The 20,939-nt window shown below is 42.5% G+C and overlaps 1 protein-coding gene across 5 annotated transcripts in view; it reads left to right on the forward strand.

Annotated features, from left to right (window-relative positions):
• ccdc85cb (coiled-coil domain containing 85C, b) overlaps window positions 1-20,939 on the forward strand; it is a 51,001-nt gene that overhangs the window by 25,546 nt on the left and 4,516 nt on the right. The window contains exons 2-6 of one of the 5 annotated variants that reach the window (XM_085248308.1): window positions 9,206-9,285; window positions 10,458-10,499; window positions 15,176-15,280; window positions 19,622-19,714; window positions 20,148-20,246. In XM_085248308.1, coding sequence (XP_085104434.1) covers window positions 9,206-9,285; window positions 10,458-10,499; window positions 15,176-15,280; window positions 19,622-19,714; window positions 20,148-20,246 — 419 coding nt within the window. The remainder of the gene's footprint in view (window positions 1-9,205; window positions 9,286-10,457; window positions 10,500-15,175; window positions 15,281-19,621; window positions 19,715-20,147; window positions 20,247-20,939) is intronic. The other 4 variants (XM_085248309.1, XM_085248310.1, XM_085248311.1 and 1 more) reach the window with 4 other exon arrangements.

The following is a 20,939-nucleotide window of genomic DNA, read 5'->3' on the forward strand; positions in this document are numbered from 1 at the left end:
AGCACTTAAGCAATGCAAGCGCTAAACCATATGTATTGATTTTTGACAGCCTTGCTAGCAGTCACCCTGGAGATCTCCCATAAAAAAAACATACAAAAATGTCTGTGCGTTAATGTGTGGCCTCATACCGTGTACGTAATCAGTGACGCACACGGATATCACACGTACTGTATTGCAGCCGTATTTTCAGCCCGACGCCCGTAGGTGCAGACGTGCAAAGGCATCCGCTGACCCTGCAAGGGTGGTGATGACGAGCTGAGGAGACAGCGGAGGGAGGCATCACTTTGTCGGGCAGGATGTGCGATGGGAACAAGGCGTGCGTCAGCGTCGCTGTCTGTTGGAGTACCTATAAATAAATCGGGCTTCTCTCCCTCTTTCTCTGCCACCGTCGAAGCAGACAGAGCGATCGATCGTTGGACGTCAGAGAATTAGTTTTCAATTTCCACTCAATGGAAGCGAATAACCTCTGACATTATGAAGAGCCCCAGCTGACCTGTGCGTAACTGTGAATGTCTGAAATTGTCATGATTAGATGCATAACAGGATATGATTACCGTGGGGAATTGGACAAAGTCGATAGGGATTCGATGCCAGCATCCAGACAGATTGATCTGCGTTGGAAAATATGAGGCCAGACGAGGATGCAAGAAGCAGGAAACAAGTGGAAAGCCTATGTTGTAATGTGTTTAGACTTCTGGACTGAGAGAACCTTTCCAACTGACAGAAGCCTGTTAGTGTACTTGAAGAGCAGTTTGGGTGTCCCACTGCTTTTCTCTCCAAACTTGTTTTTAACAAGGTTCGGAGGGCCGGCCTTTCCATATGTTTTTATTTATTTGAGAGTTTTGTCCTTCTTTTAACACACAAATATTTTTATGTTTTACTTTGAAAACCTTGATTTTGAAAGTTTTGGTCTTTATTTTGAAATCAGAGAAAAGGGGACGCTGTATTCTGCTGTGATTCGGTGCTTTCACTTTTAGGCATGTGACTTTTTAAAAATTTTTATGTTGTTTTTCTGTCAGGATGGGACACTGAACCAAACTCCATCTTCCATAGGAAGAAAACTGTCCAGAAAACGGCGTGTAAACCAAATATTAACCTTGTAATTGCCGATTTAATTTACTGATGGTCAGATTCATTTCTCTCTTCACAAGTCCTGAAAGTTAATGCTTAGCAGAGAGGAAGACCTGCTGTTACTCTTAAACCGAGAACACAAAGCTTGTTTATTCAGTATTTTTATTGTGGTCAAGGTCCAAGGTGCACTTTACATCCATTCAACTGTCTACTTTCCACTGCATGCCCGCACAATGCTTCGTAAGGCCATGTTATTCATGTGATACACCAAAGTGCGTGAAATATTTATGCCACCCAAAACTCCCCGAGGCAAAAACCTCCTCTAGTAGTTTCTCTCTGCGCTGAAGCCGCGCTGAGCTGTTGGTGTTTGGTTTTGTTTCCAACTGACAAGCAGCAAATGATTAAAGAGCCGATCTCACCTGGTCAGTGTTTAAGCTGTCGACGCGCACGAGCCTTCCCTCTGGAGCTCGTTTGACAATTTTAACTTTCACGCTAGTCACTCGGCAGGGGTCGTCTCCCCTCGAGCGTAAAGCAACGCTGCACTGTTGTCACACGCGAAGACACACTTTCACATTTTCATGCACATGACAGAAAACAAAAAAACAAAACATGTTTCGCTTCTCTCCGCAGCACATTCTCCCACGTACACATGCACGGACTCGCGCACGGGGGAGTGCGTGGGGAGGTGAGGCGCTCTCGCTCCCTTGGAGTGGGTGCCATGTCTTGTCAGATGGGGTTAGCTCCCCGCCGGCTGATGAGCCAGTTGAGGCTTTGAAGACCTTCCAGGAGCCCGTGGTTTACGTGGTTGGGTTGCCAGGTTTTGCCATCCCCCTCATTAATGCAGCATGGTTGCCCACTTAACTTGTTCTTCTCTGTTCCCTTGGCCAGTTCACCCTGGCTATGACCGATTACTGTGCATCCAAGCAAAGGAACTAACTGGCCAAGTGCATGCCTGTATTTGTGGATTGCAGAATGCAGCACATGAAATGTTAGCTTGTTTTTATTGCAGTTTTTATAAACGTAATTGATAAATTAAAACTGTTCATCTAGAAAGGAAAGCCTGAAACCCTGTTTCTTTGGGTTCCTCAGCCACTCCGGGCTAAAATGTCACAGGAAAAAATAAATAAATCTCAAACATTTAATTTCTTCACTTTTGACACAAATGCACATCAGTAATCAAAAATTCTTTCTTGGACATAACTCTTATAGCTCAACTTTTCCATCTTCAATCTGACATTCCTGACCATTCTAACCAGTCTCCTTAGGGAAGGATTTTCCCAACTAATCTGCCTGAATTGAACATCTCGTTGAGCTGACAGTACACAGTACTACATTATGGAGCACAGAAAGGCTCTGCAGGCAAATGTCACTGAATACTTTTCCTTTTTGTTTCTTTGTTTGTTGAACACAGTTTCCTTTTCCATCATCTTGATGAACTGGCCAATGAATGTTTAATGAAAGTTTCATTTTTACGCAAGGGCGGAGGTTTGTTAGACTTGCAACATCAAGACAAAAAGAAAGCAACGCTGTGAAATGAATGTACCGTCTGTTTGTCATCTTTGCTATCTTAATGTTTGGAAGCCAAAAATGGAAAAAAGCTAATTTCACAATTTTTTTACATTTTCTTTTTTAATCAACAAATATAGCCACTGGTATCACTCTTAAAAATGCTTTATCAGTCATGCTGCACTCCTCGCCGTTCAAGTGCTACATGGAAAGTTGGAGGCAGCGAGACCCCATTGCAGAAAAGTGAGAGCATCAGTCACGACAGATACACCATTTATTAAGCCAGAAGATGCATTATGAGAAGAGACTGTGGTGAACGGGTGTGTAGCTTGGTATGGGCTAGCATTAATGGTGCCTTCACACCAAACCTGTTTTCGTCATGCTTGATTTCATACAAAGCCTATGTAATCAACTGAGTTGATGCAAATTTGCACCTGGCAACGCAAATGGAGGCTAATCTGTATTCACAGGTTAAAATTTAGCATCTTATTTTGTGCACACTGTTTAAGAGCAGCTGAAGGTGCTTGAAAAGCCACTTTTAATGTGGCATGTTATGCAAGCAATGCATTTCCAACAGTTACAACACCGTGACTGGAGGTGGTGACTGTACTTCACACACCTTATGGTGACGCACTCATGTAAGCTCCATCCTCACTGGGTTTAAGGGTAAGTTCAGCAATTAATGGGTTTTTACAAAAGCAATAAAGTGATGGAACAATAATTCAAGGAATTACTTTTGCAGCTACTTAGACAAACATTACATTTAAATGTTTACTGCTGCTCTGACTGCTGGCTGGAGGGAGTGGCGTCTCTCCATGTCTTTGATTCTCTTCTGCCTTTGCTCTTTTCCACCCCCTTTTTCAGCTTTTAAGGTGGACCTCTTTCAGATTCCCACCATGAATACGGCTCGTTCCAAACTGAGATTTTTAAAGTTGCCGGTTAATAAAGCTATTTTAGTATAACGATTTAAGCTTTATGTAACCAGTGGAACTGATTTGACCACTGACTCGGGTGTAAGTGTAGAAAAAAGCAGAAACAGTCCATACTGTTTCACTTTCTTCAACATCTTGAGGTAATTGACCCAACCTATTCCCGCCTTGAACACATGTGTGTATACACACACATACACACACACACACACACACACACACACACACACACACACACACACGTATCACAGATGGGTTAAAAAAAATCCCCTTTCTCGCTCGAACCCTCTCACTCATCCTTTCACCCTCCCACATGAGCTCACACTGTCAGCTTAGACACCCATACAGCCCACATGCATTCCCTGTCTTCAAAATGTTGTGCATAAGCACTCATACATGCTACACAGACACGCACGTCGCTGAGAGAATATACATGTCTCTGCACTAAAACACTGAGATACAGCTGTGAATAGGAGATGAAAGCCAGAGCCGAGCCAGGAATAATAAAAGCAGAGTGATTTCAATGCACTGCAGGCTTTCTAAACAGCCCTGGGATCTGACTTGAAAACATAAGGGGATTCCAAAGCCTGGTCCTTTTTAACCATACTGCTTTACCAAAGCTACTTTGATGTAACAAAGACCTCGGAGGCTGGTTTTTGTAACATTCCCGCCACTATCTGCCCAATGTCGATTGTAAATGTATATGTGTGGTCTAATTTTAAGACTCGTCAATATAATTGTTGAAACCCCCTCTTCTGCCGTGACCTCCAATAACATCAGGCGTACCTTTTTGTTCCACTCGGGGGTTTGAAACATATGCACCGAGGGTGTGACAGAGAAAAAGAACTAATAAAGAGATGGAAAAGCAGGCTACAGATTTAAGGAGGAGAATGATATTATACATACGCTATCCATCACAGTGACACTAATTCTGCCATTTCTTGTGGATGATACATTATCATTATGAGGTGATTCAGTGCAGGCTATATAAATCATCCTGGAAGGTAACAGTACTCAAACAGAAACTAAAGGAACTCTCTGGAGGTTTGGCCAGTTGTAGCGCGGCGGAGCACGGTTTTATGAGAGGGTTCACGTTTGTTTGTATTGTGAAATGCTGCAATGTTCCCACCTTGTCCTGCTAATCAGCAGTGTAACATACAAAATCTCACACTTACTGAAAAGTCTTAAAACTCAGACTGTATATAAAAGATGCACACACACTAACATCACCCATTGGTTTGTGGACTTTTGCTATGAAGCCTAAAGTTGGCTGTTGCTAACTTGTTTTTGTTTGTTTTTATTTATTTGTTTCTAAACCAGATGTGCCACAATTGGGCAAAAGGTTTGGCGTAATTGTTAGCTAGCATTAGCTTTATTAGTTAGCTGCTTAGCTTAAGTTAAAATCACTTACTGACTGAAGTGGACAGCCAGCTTCTTAGATGTCTTCTGGTAGCGACCTGTTTAACTGTTGCTCAAAGTGGCCAAACAACTACCAATTTAAGCCTTAATATATCATTTAAATGGCCAGCATTGACTACCATACTGTTGTTGCAAAAGGAGAAAAATGCAACACCTTTTTTCTTAGAGTTTAAAAGTTTTACAAACTTGTATAAAAAGTTTATAAACTTGTTTATTTGTGCTGTAAAGTTGGTCTTTTAAACATAAGGAGTCTATGCTTGAGTGACTTGTATTTGGAGACGCTCTCAAACGGCTATTTGAAGAACTGCAGTTTTTGGCACGAGTGCACTGGCTGCAGGTTTCAGCCTCGGAGGTTCCAACATTTAAATTATTTTTTCATGGCGACAGAAGTCCATTCAACACTGAATAGACATTATGCATTAAATTTCATACTATGAAATGTTACAGTGCGTTACAGTTCATACTATAACACAGCGGTCCCCAACCCCTGGGCCTCGGACCGGTGCCGGTCCGTGAGTTGTTTGGTACCGGGCCGCGAGAGTTGAGGCTCAGGTGTGAAATGTATGGTTTTCAGCGTTATTTTGTTATCGTTAACTCGGTTTTCCTGGGTCTTTTCACGTGTGTTATGAATAAATCGTCTTTTTTTTCAATACCGGTACTAGTTTTATTTTGTTGTATTTATCCGCGACACCTTAAAGGCCGGTCCGTGAAAATATTGTCGGACATAAACCGGTCCGTGGCGCAAAAAAGGTTGGGGACCGCTGCTATAACACATACACTGTCTTGTGCAGTATTAAATTCCACACTTGTTTCACTTGTGATTTGGCTCGCAGATATTTTTGTCTGCTAGAGGCGTGCAGCAAAGACAGCAAGATGGGCTGTTATAGACAGATGGGCATAGGCTGCTTGGAGCCTTGTAGCAACCAAACGGGAGCTAGTGGAGCCCAGACCCTTTTAAAACGGGGTCACAACAACTTTTTGTAACTCTATTTTCAGTCAGATTAACGGCCTCATATGTGTTTTTATTGTTGTGACATAATATCAGGTCAGTCTCTTCAAAACTGCCTCTTTTTTTTTTTTCTTTCAGAGCAGCAAAAGAGCTGTAATGGAGAGAGTCGTTAAAGTAATGGGATGTAGTGAAATGGAGGGAAAAGTGGGAGTGGAGTGGAGGTAAGGAGGGGAGTGGCTGCTGGAAGTGGGTCACAGTGGCACTGACGTGATAAAAAGCGACGCGCTGAAAGGGGGGATGGACTCGTGCCGCCGTCTGCGTCACCTTTTGTCCGGCGCGCACACAGATATATACCGTCTCACATCAGCTCAGTTCAGCGGGTAAACATCAGTAGCACAGATATAAAAATAGCTCACGTAAAGGCCGGATTTTCCTCTCTCTGTCAGGGCCTCCGGCATTCTCATGCTGCATTGTTTACAGCCTAGTTGGAAATATTTCACTGCTTCACAGCATCTTCTACTCGCTTATTCACCTGTTTAAGATTGCATTCAGGCTGTGCATAAATAATAACAGCCTCTCCCATGATCCTGTTTTTGTTGGGCTGTGTGTGCATGAAAGAGCAGATGCACCGAGCTGGGGTTTGAAAGGCGGTTATTTTGGCTCTGCTGTGTGATCTCTGTATGATCTGTAGCGTTTCCTTGTGGACGAGTGATGCAGGGGAGAGGATGTGTTGCTGGAGGGGCTGCGGGGATGAAAGGATGAAGGAGTGGCAGGGGAGCCAGGGAGCAGTTTAATTGCCTGACCCTTCTCCCACCAGGATGACTCCGGAGCCGGGTGTTAAAGAGAGAGGGTGACGGCTGGATTCCACGAGCAGATCCCCGCAGCTCTGAGCGTGTGTGTGTGTGTGTGTGTGTGTGTGTGTGTGTTCTTGTGAATTTTCTCACAGCAGATCTGCACATATTTGAGAAAGACAACTTAATCATGCCGTGCGTGATGCTGAAGGGATGCACTTTGAGATTTAGCCTCCTATAACACATCAAAGGCTTGTGGGGAGTAGAAGGGGAGGGATGGTGCTGTGTTATGTGAAGAAGCTGTTCATGCTCGCGTCTGTGGAACCCATCACTTAGGGCCAATTCTGTTTTTGTTTTGTTTTTCTAGTTAAAATGGAAAACTGCATCAATATTTACCTTCGACTGTACATCTTTACATCTTATTGTTATTTATTTGGTCTTAAGAAGATAAAAAATACGAGTTTGTTCGAACACTGATGGTTTAATCTTAATCCCTGTGAATAATCTCAACATACACAACAGTGGGGGAGAAAAGCAGCAGTTAACATCCATTTTCTGCCCCCCCCTCCCCTTTCAGAGTCTTCTTCGTTTGTTGTTTGCTGACTGAACGCTGAGGAACCTTCATCCTAATCAGCTTGAGATCTGGCTGCAGGTCAGGCAAGCAGATGAATACAGATTAGAGTGTCACAAGGCAGTAAGAGAGGATTACCAGATCTGGCCAGCGTCCCACTGTGGCCTCCTGTAGGTGTCCAGTCACTGGCTAACAAGTGTTGTCTGCACTGGCCCTTCTTAAAAAAAAAGTCATGGGGTTAGACCGATTGGACTTGGCTCTGTCTGCTTTCAAGTTGTGGGAAAAGATTGATGATCCCGTGGGTTTTAAAATAGGATATATTTCCCTTTCTTCATACTTGTTTCACATTATTACACAAAGAAAAATGATGCAAAAGAAGATAAAAGACAACAGTAGTTGAATGAAAGACAACGAGGGCTTTACCACTGCTGTTCTGGTAAAGTGCATTTAATACAGAGCACCAATTCTGACATGAGAACACTTACAGGCTCCAGATTCAGTTCTGAAAATGTTGTTCTGCATCTATAATGTAAGGTAGATTTAGGACACCAGTTAAGCATAAGCTTGACCAAAACTTCATGGATCTGCAGACAGCTGAGTGTGTATGCTGTCTGACGTGTTTATGCAAACAGCAGGAGGTTTCTAAAGTATGTCTGAAACTGATAGCATCTGTGGCTGTGTGCATGTAACTGCAAACCTGCTGAATCCAGGTTGGCGTTCGAGTGGGCTGATTTGTGAACAGTGGTGCCCCCTGCTTGCAAAGTGCTTGTCGACTTGCTTAAATGCGTGTTGGACTTGTGAGGGTCATTTAAGTCGAGGCAAACTAAGACGAGAGTTGCCAAACAGATGCGAGAAGCTTTGTTTCATTTGCGTGTGCGGCACCCTGCAGCTGTGAGTCCTCATGTGCATCTTGTTAAACCTCAACCCATCATTTTCATCAGCAGCTTCCCCGCCGTCGCCGCTCTCAGCCTCTCTGTAATTCCACTTAGAAAACAAAACAAAATAAAGCCGTGCGTGCGGTGTTGTGCTCCCGAGTAGCTACCAGAGCGCGGCTCCTGTGCGTAACTCGGCTTTGATCTCTCTCTGTAAATTAAACATGCATTTTTAGATAACAGGCTCCCTGGCACCTGCAGAGTCAAACTGTACCTCCGCGCTTCACATCCGCTCCCGTCCCTGATTTGAACTCGGTAAAGTTGATTCAAGTCAGCACAGTGCCGCTTTATTGGGATCAACCTTGGTTGTGTAAACCTCTGTGGGATAATTAGGCTGCAGTTAGACTGTCAGATGTGCAGATTACAGACAGTTCTGTGACGAATCTCAAATATGACAGTTGACTCTCTTTCATACAGAGAACAGGAGAAATGTGCACCAAGTTGGGAAAGGAAAAAGCGGTCGAGTATGGGGTCAAAAAATGGGTCAGCGTGAACACTGTGCTTGACCTTTGACATCAGCTGCAAGAACTTATTTTGCAAAGCGACCAATAGGCTTGAATTTGAGGATGGAACCAATACTTGGATCAACTAAAATTACTAAAAAATTAAAATTAGGGATGAAATCTTTACTACTATTACAACAATTTTTTTAGCCGTCTAAAAGCTGATGCCATCTTTCTTTTTATGCCAATGTAAGTCACCAGATAAATACCTGATATAAGCCCATACCAACATTTGCATCCATAGTGCATAAATGTAAAAGGTGGGAGAATTTGTACCTTTTGTCTTTTGTTTGGGTGCCAATTTAATATTTTTAGATCTTTGAGTGTCAGAGCTAGCATATTAGCTAATATTAGCTAATATTATAATGCTCTTTCACAAGGATATGATGTGCATCTCAAACTGCACGGCAACCTTTGGAGCTCTCTGTGGTCCTTCTGCCTCAGTGGCCCTGCCTGCCCGTTTTCCGCTTGAGGTCTTTGAAATGCTAATCACTTCTCCTCTTCTCTTTTTTTTCCTCTTCATCTCTCCTCCAGATTCTTCCACCAACTACATCAGGCAGCTGGAGACGAAAGTGCGGATACTGGAAGACGATAACAATAAGCTCCTCTCACAGGTGAGGCTTGCACAAGGACACACACACACAGGCACATGTGCCATGCCGCAATTAGCCCACTTGAGTTTCCGTCTAAACTTATACCCTCGCTAAACTCCTCTTGTGCGAATTTTTAACTCATCCTCAACGCATGACAGGAAGCTGCGATGACATAAAATCGTTGCCTAATGCTTCTGTGAAGCTACCCCTTGCAACAGGCTCCCTGTTAGTTGGGGAATATGTTTATCCATGTTTAATTCATAGGGAGTCAGTAAGCTTCAGTAGCGTGCACTGATGTTAGCCCCCGAGGCGAACTGTGGGAGCGGAGCAGAGATGAGAGGAGGAAAAAGAAGGGGAAAGAGGCATTAAGTGACAGTGACAGAGTAAAGGATTTATCCCCAAAGCTGACCTTGCTCTGACTTCTCCCAAATTTGGAGGATGGAGGGCTCGGTGAGGGAGGGGGTGTGTGCAAAAACGGGGTGGGGTGTGTGTGGAATGCTGGTGTGGTTCACCAGAAGGTCACATGTCAGTCTGCGGAGGTGTGTTTACCCAGTCGAGCACAAACAGCAGATGACGAAATCGAAGCACACTAATCTGGTCACGTGAGGGGAAATCTGATTCATGAAGTGTTCGACTAATTATTGGCAAAAAAAAAAAACAGTTCAGGCTTTAAGTTTATAATTTGGCCTCTTTAATTTTATCGCATCATTTTATGGTGCGAGTCGGTTCGTTTAATGCAAATCAGGTTGCACAGAGACGAGGCTGAATTTCACACTATAATTTGAAGTCTTCTTTCCCACTTATATCCCAGCAGATTCATGTGTAGGCAGAGTGTAGGCTGTTATCACTGACATGAAACCTAAACGATCCTCATAATTATCTCTTACGCGCTACAGTTAGGTGTTACACATTGTCTCGCAGCAGTCCAAGCATAGAATATGAACTCCCGTCTTATAGTTTTTGTTCACGTTGTTTTCTGCAGACGTGATGTTGGGATATGAATGCGTTCAAGTGCAGTGCAAAATGTGAAACTGTTGAGACTGATTTATTTATTTATTTTTAACAAATACATTACCTTAATTTTATGTGTTTAAATCCATCAGCAAAACAGTTGCTTCCTTTGCTGTTCACGGCTCCTCACAGAGCGAAACAACATAATAAACCATTCCACCATTATGTTTTTCTCTCCCTAGGCTTATAGCCGCTATAGCTTATCGCAAATACAGACGAGAAAGGTAATCTTCTGTGATGTCTGTGTTTGTTGGCTCTTCTGCTGGCCGGTTGGTTCAGTCTGTTTGGCCCTTTCACTCTTTTTACTCGTTTGGTGGTGGGACTTTTCACATCTTTGAGCTTCTTGCTTTCTCTTCTGTAGAGGGCTGACACTATCAAAGCAGCAGCTGTACAAGGCAAGGTGACTCTTTGCAGTAATGTTTTATGTTGTGCCTTTCAGACAAGGAATCACCTCTGTGGTAATGTTTAAAGGGTAGGAATATGATGATTTGTTCCCTTGATGGGATTAAGTTATTATGACGCAACAGCCTGTAGTGTTTTTTAGCTTAGCATAAAGGCTAGACGCTAGCTAGACTGCGGCAAAGATCGGGACTGTGACATCATCCACTGGCTTCTGAAGAAACCATTTCCACTTTGGTTAAAAAAACAAATCTAATATGACGAGGAGGGGTGGGTCTGACCGTCAAACCACTTGCTCATCGGCTATGAATTTGTCAATATCAAATCGTTAGCTAATGAGCATACCGCAGATAATCCTCCAGTTTGAAACCTATTAGGACCAGGATTTATGAAATACACTTAATTTTCATGACCAAAAATGAGCGACTGAGCCCATAAACGCAGCTGGAAAGTATTTAAAAAAGTCAACTCAGAAATCCATTTTCACATAAATTACAGGACCTGAAATCATTTTGTTTTTAAGCAAAAACTACAGTGGAACTGAGAGGTCAAACGGACTGCAACTTAAGAAAACACCAGCAATAAGAAAAACGCTACAAAAGCACACAAAACACAACGGAAATATGAAAAAACTGATTTCCAAAAGCACAAGGGAAGTGTTTCTGGGGAGACAATAACCCGACAGACTATTTGCAGGAAACAAAATATGCCAATAATTTTGCCGATAAACACTTAAAAGAAGTGGAGGATCTATTAGTTTTGTGAGAAAAGAAAAGATGAGAGGTAAGTGTGTTAGCTTAACTATTAGCCTAAAAATCCGTCATCAGTATTTTATGAATCATGAGATTAAAACACACTTACTTAGCATGTTTTGGTTCCTGTAACTGGTCCGTCGGGTTATTGTCTCGCCAGAAACACTTTGTGTGCTTTTGCAGCATTTTTCTTATTTCTTAAGTTGCAGTCCGTTTGGCCTCTCAGGGCCACCGTAAAAACACTTTGGATTTACCCACTGTCTGTGGTTCAAAGTGCTAACATAACAGTATTATTAACACTTAGAACTTCTAATTAACATAATATATCTCATGTTTTATACCATTAAAAAAAGTTAAATAACACATAACTTCTGTTGCTTATCAGTGGTCAAATCATGAGAGAGCGTGTTATCAGACTCAAACGAGCTTTGTCCCCATCACTCCCTCTCGTCCTGTAGTGCTAAACTAACCGGTTTCTGGTTGTGACTTCATATCATTGATACACACCTAATATTGATATTGATCTCCAACTTTTCGTAATACAGTAAAGTGCATTGACAAACATCACCACAGAAATGATTCACCTTGTGATTGTGCCGGTTTTCCGAGAACACGGGAAGTTAAATGCACCGCCTTGCAGGGTTGTGGCTTCTGTGTCCAGGGGTTTCCTTTCTGTGCTGCTAGCATGCTGTGCTAATGAATGAACACAGGTGGCCCTTGCTTGTACGTGGCCTTTCTTGGCAAGAAAGCTTTTATCTGTCCTTGGAACTGCTCCGCACAGTGTTTGGTACAAGGTAACTTAAGTGAATGAATGCTATATTGTGCTTTGGTGCATAAATGACACACGCATGTCCTAGCTTGTGTTGACGTCTGGAGGGCTGAATAATTAAAGATCCGGGGGGCAAGCCAGGTAGATTCAGGCATCTGTTATGCATGGCCGAAACCTTTGTGGGAGTGCAACTGAACAATGAAGGACTGTCAATCTGAAGCTGAAAAATATGAATCTGTAATCTCTGGTTGTTGTTACTAAACATGACTTTCCCACAGAGGTGATAACAGGAAAATATTGGGTGAAAATAAGAATTACTGAAGTTTACCATTCAGTTAGATTTCATGATATCCTACCTGATGACGTGTGTGCATATTAGCAGGTTCAATTGTTACAATGGATTATCTTCCCCAGTGGATTGTATTGCCTAACTTCCTGTGTTATGAAACCGGCCCAGCGAAACTTGTGTTCAGCTAGAGGAAACAATGGCCTCTTAGTGCAGGAATGCTGACCCTCCAGACCAGCTTGGCTGAGGTATTTTAACCATACTCAAGGGAGCGTGGAGGGAGTTAACAGCAGGATCCCACAGTGGATATTAACATTAACAAGGGCCTACGCAGCCCAGGTGTAAACACAATTAGAAAAACAGGTGCGTGCACTCAGATGCACACATTCAGACATGCTCAGACACGCGCATCCTCCTCAGGCTTTCTCCCACTAAGCTCTCCCATTTCTTCCAGCTGTTACTTGTCTCTAGTCGAGCTCGCACACGAACTCCGGACGATGTTGAGATAATCTGGTCCGGACGTTGTCGGAAGTTCACTCTTGGTAAATACTGTTTGGTTTAGGTCAGGGTGAGTCAGGCATCTTGTAAACTTTGCATTTGGGAGCTTGCAACCCAAAGCACTTTTATCACCCAATGTCAGAAATTTGCGCCGTCGTTGAGAGAGGCTCAGACCTGTGGAGAAAATATCTTTTGTCAACTCACTACAGTGTGTGAAGCACTCATGCGCTCCTCCTCAATCCACATTGACACTTTGTCATGAAACTGACAAGTGTAAGCACGTAATGATCTGTATATCAGATGATGCTCCGTCCCCTGAGTCACTGCAATAAGCCCCAAACTCTCAAACACTTAATGTTATGGCTGTCAGGCTTTGCATTCATGGCATAATTAGGTAACAATAATGATGGAAGAGCGACATATTTAAGTTTAAAGACCAGGTCATTGATTTCAGATGCAAAAATACTGAGGCTAAAGCTGCTTGTCCCAGATTAGCATCCATACTGCACCGGCATATGATGTACAGCCCAACTGTCTAACGGTGTAACTGTGATAAGGAAACGCCTCTTATTTCAGTCTAGCACGAGTTACTCTGATTTAACAGTTTCCATGCTGTATTTGATTAAATCACGGCTCTGGAGGAGCATCCCGCTGTCCTTCCTACCCTTTTGTCAAAGTGGCATCACCCCTGCCCCTCATAATTCAAACAGGAAACGATGCAAGACACCCACAGCATCTTCCCGTCAGCACCAAGAACATTGTGATGGATGGATAAGATGCAGGGCCCCTGAATTTTAGCCAGGAAGACTGCAGCGAGCCAACTGTCCTCAGCTGTCTGGCAAACAAATGGCTTTGCTGGTCTCAGCGGTCAAGGTCATGTCGGGGTGGGAAGTAAAGTTGGAGATGTGTGATGGTTAAATGAAAAGCTAGACTCAGGGAGAGGTCTGCATCGGTAACATAAAACTCTTTAGCAAGCCTTCTTATTCAGGTGATCAACTATGCGTTTATGTCACCCCTCTTGATTTTGACATTTAAGGTTACCAGACACAAAGCTTATAGAGATGTCAAAAAAGATGCACTATTGAGGGCATGAATATGGAAACTGAAAGGATAGATCAAGAAGCGCCAGGGGGAGGACTGGAAAAGGTTAGAGGAACATTACAAGGATACTGAGTTGGAGGAGAGAAGAGGAGCAGGAATATCAAAGGACGGGGAAGACGAGGGGAATGCTGATTGTGGCTTTGTGCGTGCGAGCGTGCACCTGAGTGCGTCTCTCTCACACACACACACACACACACACACAGATAATACAAAGGCAGACAACACAGCACAATGTCCGGGCATTCATAGACACACACCCACAGCTCAACGGGTTATTTATAGCTGAGCGCTCCCAGGCATCACGTGTGTTCATGCACCGCGCCACGCACAGAGGGAACACTAGTGCGCGACACGAGAAATGTCACAAGAAACAGTGGTGTTTGCCGTGTCCCTGCCTGCAGAGCGAAGCTGGGCTGGTAACTGCCCCCCAGGAACCAGTGGTCTTTGGCTGCTAATGAGGACAAATTTTAGGCATGTTGCCCCTATGTAGTGAACCTCAATGAAGGCAAAACGGGATACTTCCGCACACGAGCAATGGCGTGAGAGTGATGAGGAAAAGTGCCTTGTATGGTGAGGGAGACACAGCCAAAGACTTTAATAAACCCCCTTGGATGGAAATACCAACGGGCAAAACCTGGGTAGTAACAAAGATGCTGGTAGTTGTGCGTCTAGTGACACAGATGCAAGAAGAGAAAATTGGTGTAAAATTGCTTCACAGGCAGTGTTTTCTCTGTTTATGTGCACAAAACTGGGCTAATCTCTATCAAATGTTGGTGATGGTACTTGCGAGTACCTCAGGATTTTGAGTATTTGAGTAAAAAGTGGCCGTTTTTATGTTAAAATATCTCTCATAGAGGCAAATACATTGATTTTTGTCAACATTGTCAGAATGAATATTAAAGTCAAATTAGTGCCAAAGTGAACAAACTGACAGGATTCCCTGTGTGTTTGCACTCTGTCTTGGATTATTAACTTTGATTTATTAGCATGCAGTGAAGCCACTCTTTGGGTAATTTTAGGTAAAACTCACATTGAAGTCTTATTTTTCTTTTCTTTTTTTCCTTTGGTGTTTGTTTTGTGACCGTTTGTGTCCAGCAGTGTAACCCAGGTGACCTTCGTGCCCTGAGGAAGGGAATGACTCTGTACCACTCAGAGTCCCAGCTGTCCTCACTGCCCCAGCGCCAGGAAGCCATGCACATGGTCAGTAATGAGAAGACTGACACACACGCACACATACGCAAACACACAAATTTGGAGAAGGCTAACCACCTATACTAAGATTCACACTGACACGCTTAGATGAATACCCGCTCACACTAACCGCTAAGACAATAGTCACAGCAATCAGTCAGCGCTATGACACTGCTTATACAGATGTGGTTACATAAAGAGACAGGGCTTAATTGCACACAGACATGCACATGCTTAATTGTAGGGAGCGCTATGCCAGTGCCTCCACGGCAAAGTCAAGTCAGCTCTAATTCACTTTACTTCTCACACTCCAATTAAACCTCCACAGGCAACCTCGCTCTCGCTTACACGTGACAGGAAGAAGAAAAAAGAGAGAGGGAGAAGAAAAGGAATGAAAGGAAATGGGGCATAAGGGGGATGATCCAGACAGAGTCTTAGACAGAAGAGAAACTAAGGCAGAGACCAGGATAGAAATTTAGCATAGTCAGCACTCTTCCTCATATCCTGTCCCTGCTTTTTCTTCCTCCCTGGAGCTTGTTTGAACCAAATTCCACTATGAAAATAATAATCCTCTCCACTCCACCTCCACCCTTAACCCTGCCAATGTCTTCAGGAGGAGAGGATTGGCAATTAAGGAAGGTCAGAGTCGGGCTGTGCCGCTCCTCAGAAGACTAAATCTTCCTTGTGTTAAAAAAATATATATATTTTTTTGTTTTAATCACAGGGTCATTTTGCAGCACAGAGGTAAATTGTGAATTGTAGGTTCCCCATATTTACAGTGTAGTTTTATATGAAATAAGGTCAAACTTTTGATGTGCTATGAATAAGACATTTAACAGGCATGTGTTGTGAAAAAATATGCTGGATATAAAAATGTTGGATATATTTGATTAAATCATCATGTAACTATATTTTTGCTTTAGCATCATGAATTTGGTATTAAAATAGATTTTTATGTATTGTTAAATTAGAATTATTAGCAGCAGCGCCTTTTATTCATTGTTTCATTTATTCATCATTTCATTGTGTATTTAGTGGTGCGTCTTAAAAATTCAGTCCACACCAATTTTGGTGACTGTTAAATTATGTATGGGTGACGTACGCCGAACAAACGCAAGCGATGATTAAATGTACATAATATATCAGAAAAGAACATATTTATATTTATGTTACATCCATAAGAATTGGGATGTAATATAAATCGAAAAAATGTATAGATATTAATAAGTATGTGTGACAATATTTCAAAGTTCTTTCTTAACTGTCGCTCTGTTAAGGAGGAGATAGTTTATGTATGTACACATCCTATGATCGTTATAGTAACATTTTCCTGAAAACTAGCTGCTACGCTTTGCTAATGTTTAGATTTAGATTATTATTTTATGCTTTATATTTATATTTAAATATTTCTAAGATTATATATGTTGCTCTTTAGATTGAACAACTTAACTTGAAATTTCGAGTTACTTTTCTCAAAATTTCGAGTTAATAACTCTAAATTTCAAGTTAGCTCTGCCAATCAGTGATCTACGTAGAATTCGCACTCAAAACCAGATCGTAACAAATTGGTGCTTTTGAGAGTACGTTTGGTGATAGTAACGCCATGTGATTCAGCTATTAACACAAAGATTTCATCATTTGTGAAGCCACGCTGAAAATTATCAGTAATTTGTGCATTCATGACTGGCTGTAATACTAGTAGTTTAGCTGTAGCATTTGTAGCTGAGGGCTTCAGCTTCCGGTTAACAAGGAAATGACATAATTCACGTACAGTAGATTACTGATTGGCAGCGCTAACTCGAAGTTTCGAGTTACTTTTCTCAAAATATTGAGTTATTAACTCGAAATTTCGAGTTAAGTCGTTCAATCTAAAGAGCAACATATATAATCTTAGAAATATTTAAATATAAATATAAAGCATAAAATAATAATCTAAATCTAAACATTAGCAAAGCGTAGCAGCTAGTATATGCTTATATAAATATAAAAAGCTGTGAAACTCTTATTCAGAGAGAGAAGAGAGGAAGTAAAGAGAGTGGCAAGCTAATAGCTGCTAGTTGTCAGTTAGCCTAGCTTAGCTTAGCTTAGCTTAGCTTAGTGATAAAGCGGTGAGAAATGGCTCGTCTGGAGCTATTTGACAGTAAAATAATCCACCACCATGACTGTAATATGTTCTTGTGGGTTTATAAATTGTACAATAAAGGCAGATTTTTTTTATTTTATTTATTTATTTTTAGCTTTTTCTGCTAATGGCCTTGTTTGTGACAAGCCCACAGAACAGCACTAACGTTGAGCTCTGTAGTTTGCCCAGTTCATGTTGAGGAGCAGGGAAAGAAGGCATAAAATCGAAGATGAGATGTGGGACTTCAGAATGACTTCAGTGAAGTGGACTCTTAGTTGTGTGTGTCCCTCCCAATCGATCAGCTCATCCTCTATATTCACTTCTTTGTCTTACTCAAAGTTTCAGGTCAGTGAGCGTACATGAGATTGTCGAATAGAAGACGCTCAACAGTCTGTGCTCATTTTCGTATGTTTAAACTTCAAACCATTGCTCCTGACAGTGTTTGTCCCCCTGCCTGCCTCCTGCTGCAATGACCCAAATCAGCCCTGTTAATGCAGGAGATGCTTACAGTTACGAGCAGTAAACACTGCCCCGAGCTATCTGTGTCCAAATCCTTTTCTTGACTGCACTGCTCTTGGCAAATGCTTGCAGTGAATGTTTACATATTTCAAATATTAAATATCACAAAAGGCTTAACGATGAATTATACATTCATACTTTCAGTCAGACCAAAGTCCACTTCACTGTATGGAAGCTGTTACCTTTTGTTGGTATAAAGACACAGTCTTAACTCACTGGAAAATTGAAGCGCTTGTAAAGTATGGATGGGTCTTTGTGATGCACACACAGATAATTGGATATCATAAATGGCATAAATTTTAAAAACAACTCCATTTGTCTTTTGTATTACGTGTTTTTACACACAAAGTTTTGCAAGCGTGATTTTTAGGTCAAACATGAGCGAGCAGCTGTTGCAACGAGCGAACTCAACTGTGTCTGTGGAATACTAAACAAAATGTTTCCCTCGGATGTCTGGATGAATTTGCTGTGTTGTTTAGCTGCTCTTTGATCAGACAGTTGCAGATTTAAAGAGAAACCTTGGAATCCACACAGGCAAAAACAAAACGGTGGGTAAATTTAATATACTAAATATGTGCAAAAAAGGGGGCTTGGACTGGCATCTGCACTGGATTACATCAAGTATCAAACCAGTCCAAGCTTTTCTGGTACTGTATGTAATTAAGTGGATGTCATAAATGGTTGTTTTGATGTAGTTACTAAACTAAGACACTGCGTCAGTTCAAGTGCTGGCAAAATGTGCAAATGTACACTCACATTCACTTTCATCCTATTTTTCTCATGTCAGAGCTTGTAAATATAATGCTCAACCTGTCTGAGGATAACATCAAATTATGCTTAAAAACATGGAAACGTGCCGTTAAGCTCTTTTGCCACTTTGACCTTTTCTTGTCCAATGGTTGAAAGAATACTTTTCTTATTGGTTTGTATGGCCAAAAGCCTCTAGATGTAAATCAGTGCTTTGTGCGGTTTATGTGATGTGAATAAACTGCTGGGCAGTTTCCACAAATCGGTCCTCTTGGGTGCAGTGGGATTATTATTTTATCTCCGTGCTATCAGGTTACGTGGGATCATTCTGGCACCCAAATGGGGCCAGCGGGCATGGAGGGAGCTGACAGGCGCATCACTAGCGAGCAGAGAATTTAACCCAGGCTAACAGAGCCAGGGATCTGTGTCTAATGCAAGACCCCGATGCCAGGTTACGGTGAATGGGACCCATTGTGTATCCCAGTGATCTCTGTGTCCCTCAGACAGAGACCCACTGTCTGGAACTACCCGGGAGGGGGGTGGTGATGAGTCAAGCAAACTCCCCCTCAGTCTCTTTCCTGGCTGGCTGCTCCCATCACACCAGGTTAAATCACTCTGTGCAGGTAGCAGACCAGAGGAGGGAGTGGAATACAAAAGAAACAGGGAAGAAAAACACCAGTGGAGGATTGGTGATTTGAGCTGGTATGAAGGGGGTGACATTTTCAGTGTGACAGTACAGGAATACTCTCTTTTTAAATCCGAACAGGTGCCCCCTGATGGGACGAGTGGGGCCTCTTTTTTTGGTATCTTGACTCAAATGAAGAGCTCTTTGCAGATGTCCTGGCTGGTGCAGGTTTGCACCTGCCTCTTAACCTCTGTCACAGTTCTCCCGCTCCCTAACATCTTCATCATTGTTATGTTATTGTTTCTTTCTCTCACTCTCTGTTTTTCTCTCCCCTTAGGGGACTGGACGCCTACCAACTAGCGAGTCCTCTCCAGCTACAGGCTATTTGTCCTGCGTCCAAAAGCCTGAGGCTGTGGTCCATGCCATGAAGGTAATATTAGTCAGGGAAATCAATCACAGGGTGTAATTGTTGGTAAACAGTGTTACAGCTTTTGTATCATTGATGCAGCTGTGATGCTATCATAGTGCTGTTCCTGGAGAATTTGCAGGATGATGCCTGAAGGCTATTATGGTATAGCTGCGACCAGCGTGACAGTTCAAATGTGGGAAAAACACATTTGTTGCTAATGTAATGTTACTTTCTTTTAAATGGTTAAAAGGGGGTAGCATTATATTAGCAGATAAAGTAGTACCAGACCATGCCTAGAAGTACTTAACCATGTTCAAGTGGGTCAGGCTGGTAGCGCTATGGAAAAAAACAAGAACACATTGGCAGTTAGGCTGGAAGATAACAGCGTTGCCTAGTGTAGTTCTGTAAATACAGAAGGAAAATAAGACATGTCCAACCCTGTGTCTGCCATCAGGTGCTGGAGGTCCACGAGAACTTGGATAAGCAGGTTCCTGAGGACTATGAGGATGATCTCAGCGAGAAAGAGAAGGCCATTGTGCGAGAGATGTGCAATGTAAGTGCACCTCCTGCTCCCACAGATGTACTCGCATCCCGGTCTTTATTCTAATTGTCTGTGTGTTGTCATGATTATTGGAGAGCCTGAAAGTGGGGGGCTAGGTGGGTGTCTGAGCTCTCACACAGGTCTGTTGCCATCACTGCAGAACCACTTAGCTAATCACACCACAGGTTTGTCACTGATGTAGTGCCAATAATATAAAATGCACTATATGCAGACCATTAGTGTAACAATGGAAAAATGAGGAATTTGATAGTTGTAAATTCAGTCTGTTCATTAGCTTTTTTAAATTCATTATACTGGATTCAAATCAGGTCAGTTTTGAGCCTTTTTGGCTAATGAGGAACTCGTTTGGGCTCATTTGGTTTGGAATGACACAGCAGCTCTCCCTCTTTCTTTCTTTCTATCCATCCCTCTGTCTCTCTTTTTGTGCCCCCCTTTTCCACTCCAAAGCTGAAAGCCCAAAGTATAGAGGCTCATAGTTGAGCTGTCAGAGCAATTAAACTGGTGCGGCAGGAAAAAGAGCACCACCCCCTCCTCCCTCCCAATAGCACTCCTCCACCTCACCCTTCTATTCTTCCACCTCTCATTTTCCCCTCATCTTTCTCTGTCTGTGCTGAAAAGGCCTTTCCCAGGATAAAAAGGTCTGCTGATTAGAGCGAGTACGAGAGTGGGGTTATCTGGGCCCTG

Source organism: Mchenga conophoros, linkage group LG15, assembly GCF_057382185.1.
Source record: "Mchenga conophoros isolate Kocher_MC1m ecotype Shallow Benthic linkage group LG15, M_conophoros_male_GT1.1, whole genome shotgun sequence".
NCBI lineage: Eukaryota > Metazoa > Chordata > Actinopteri > Cichliformes > Cichlidae > Mchenga > Mchenga conophoros.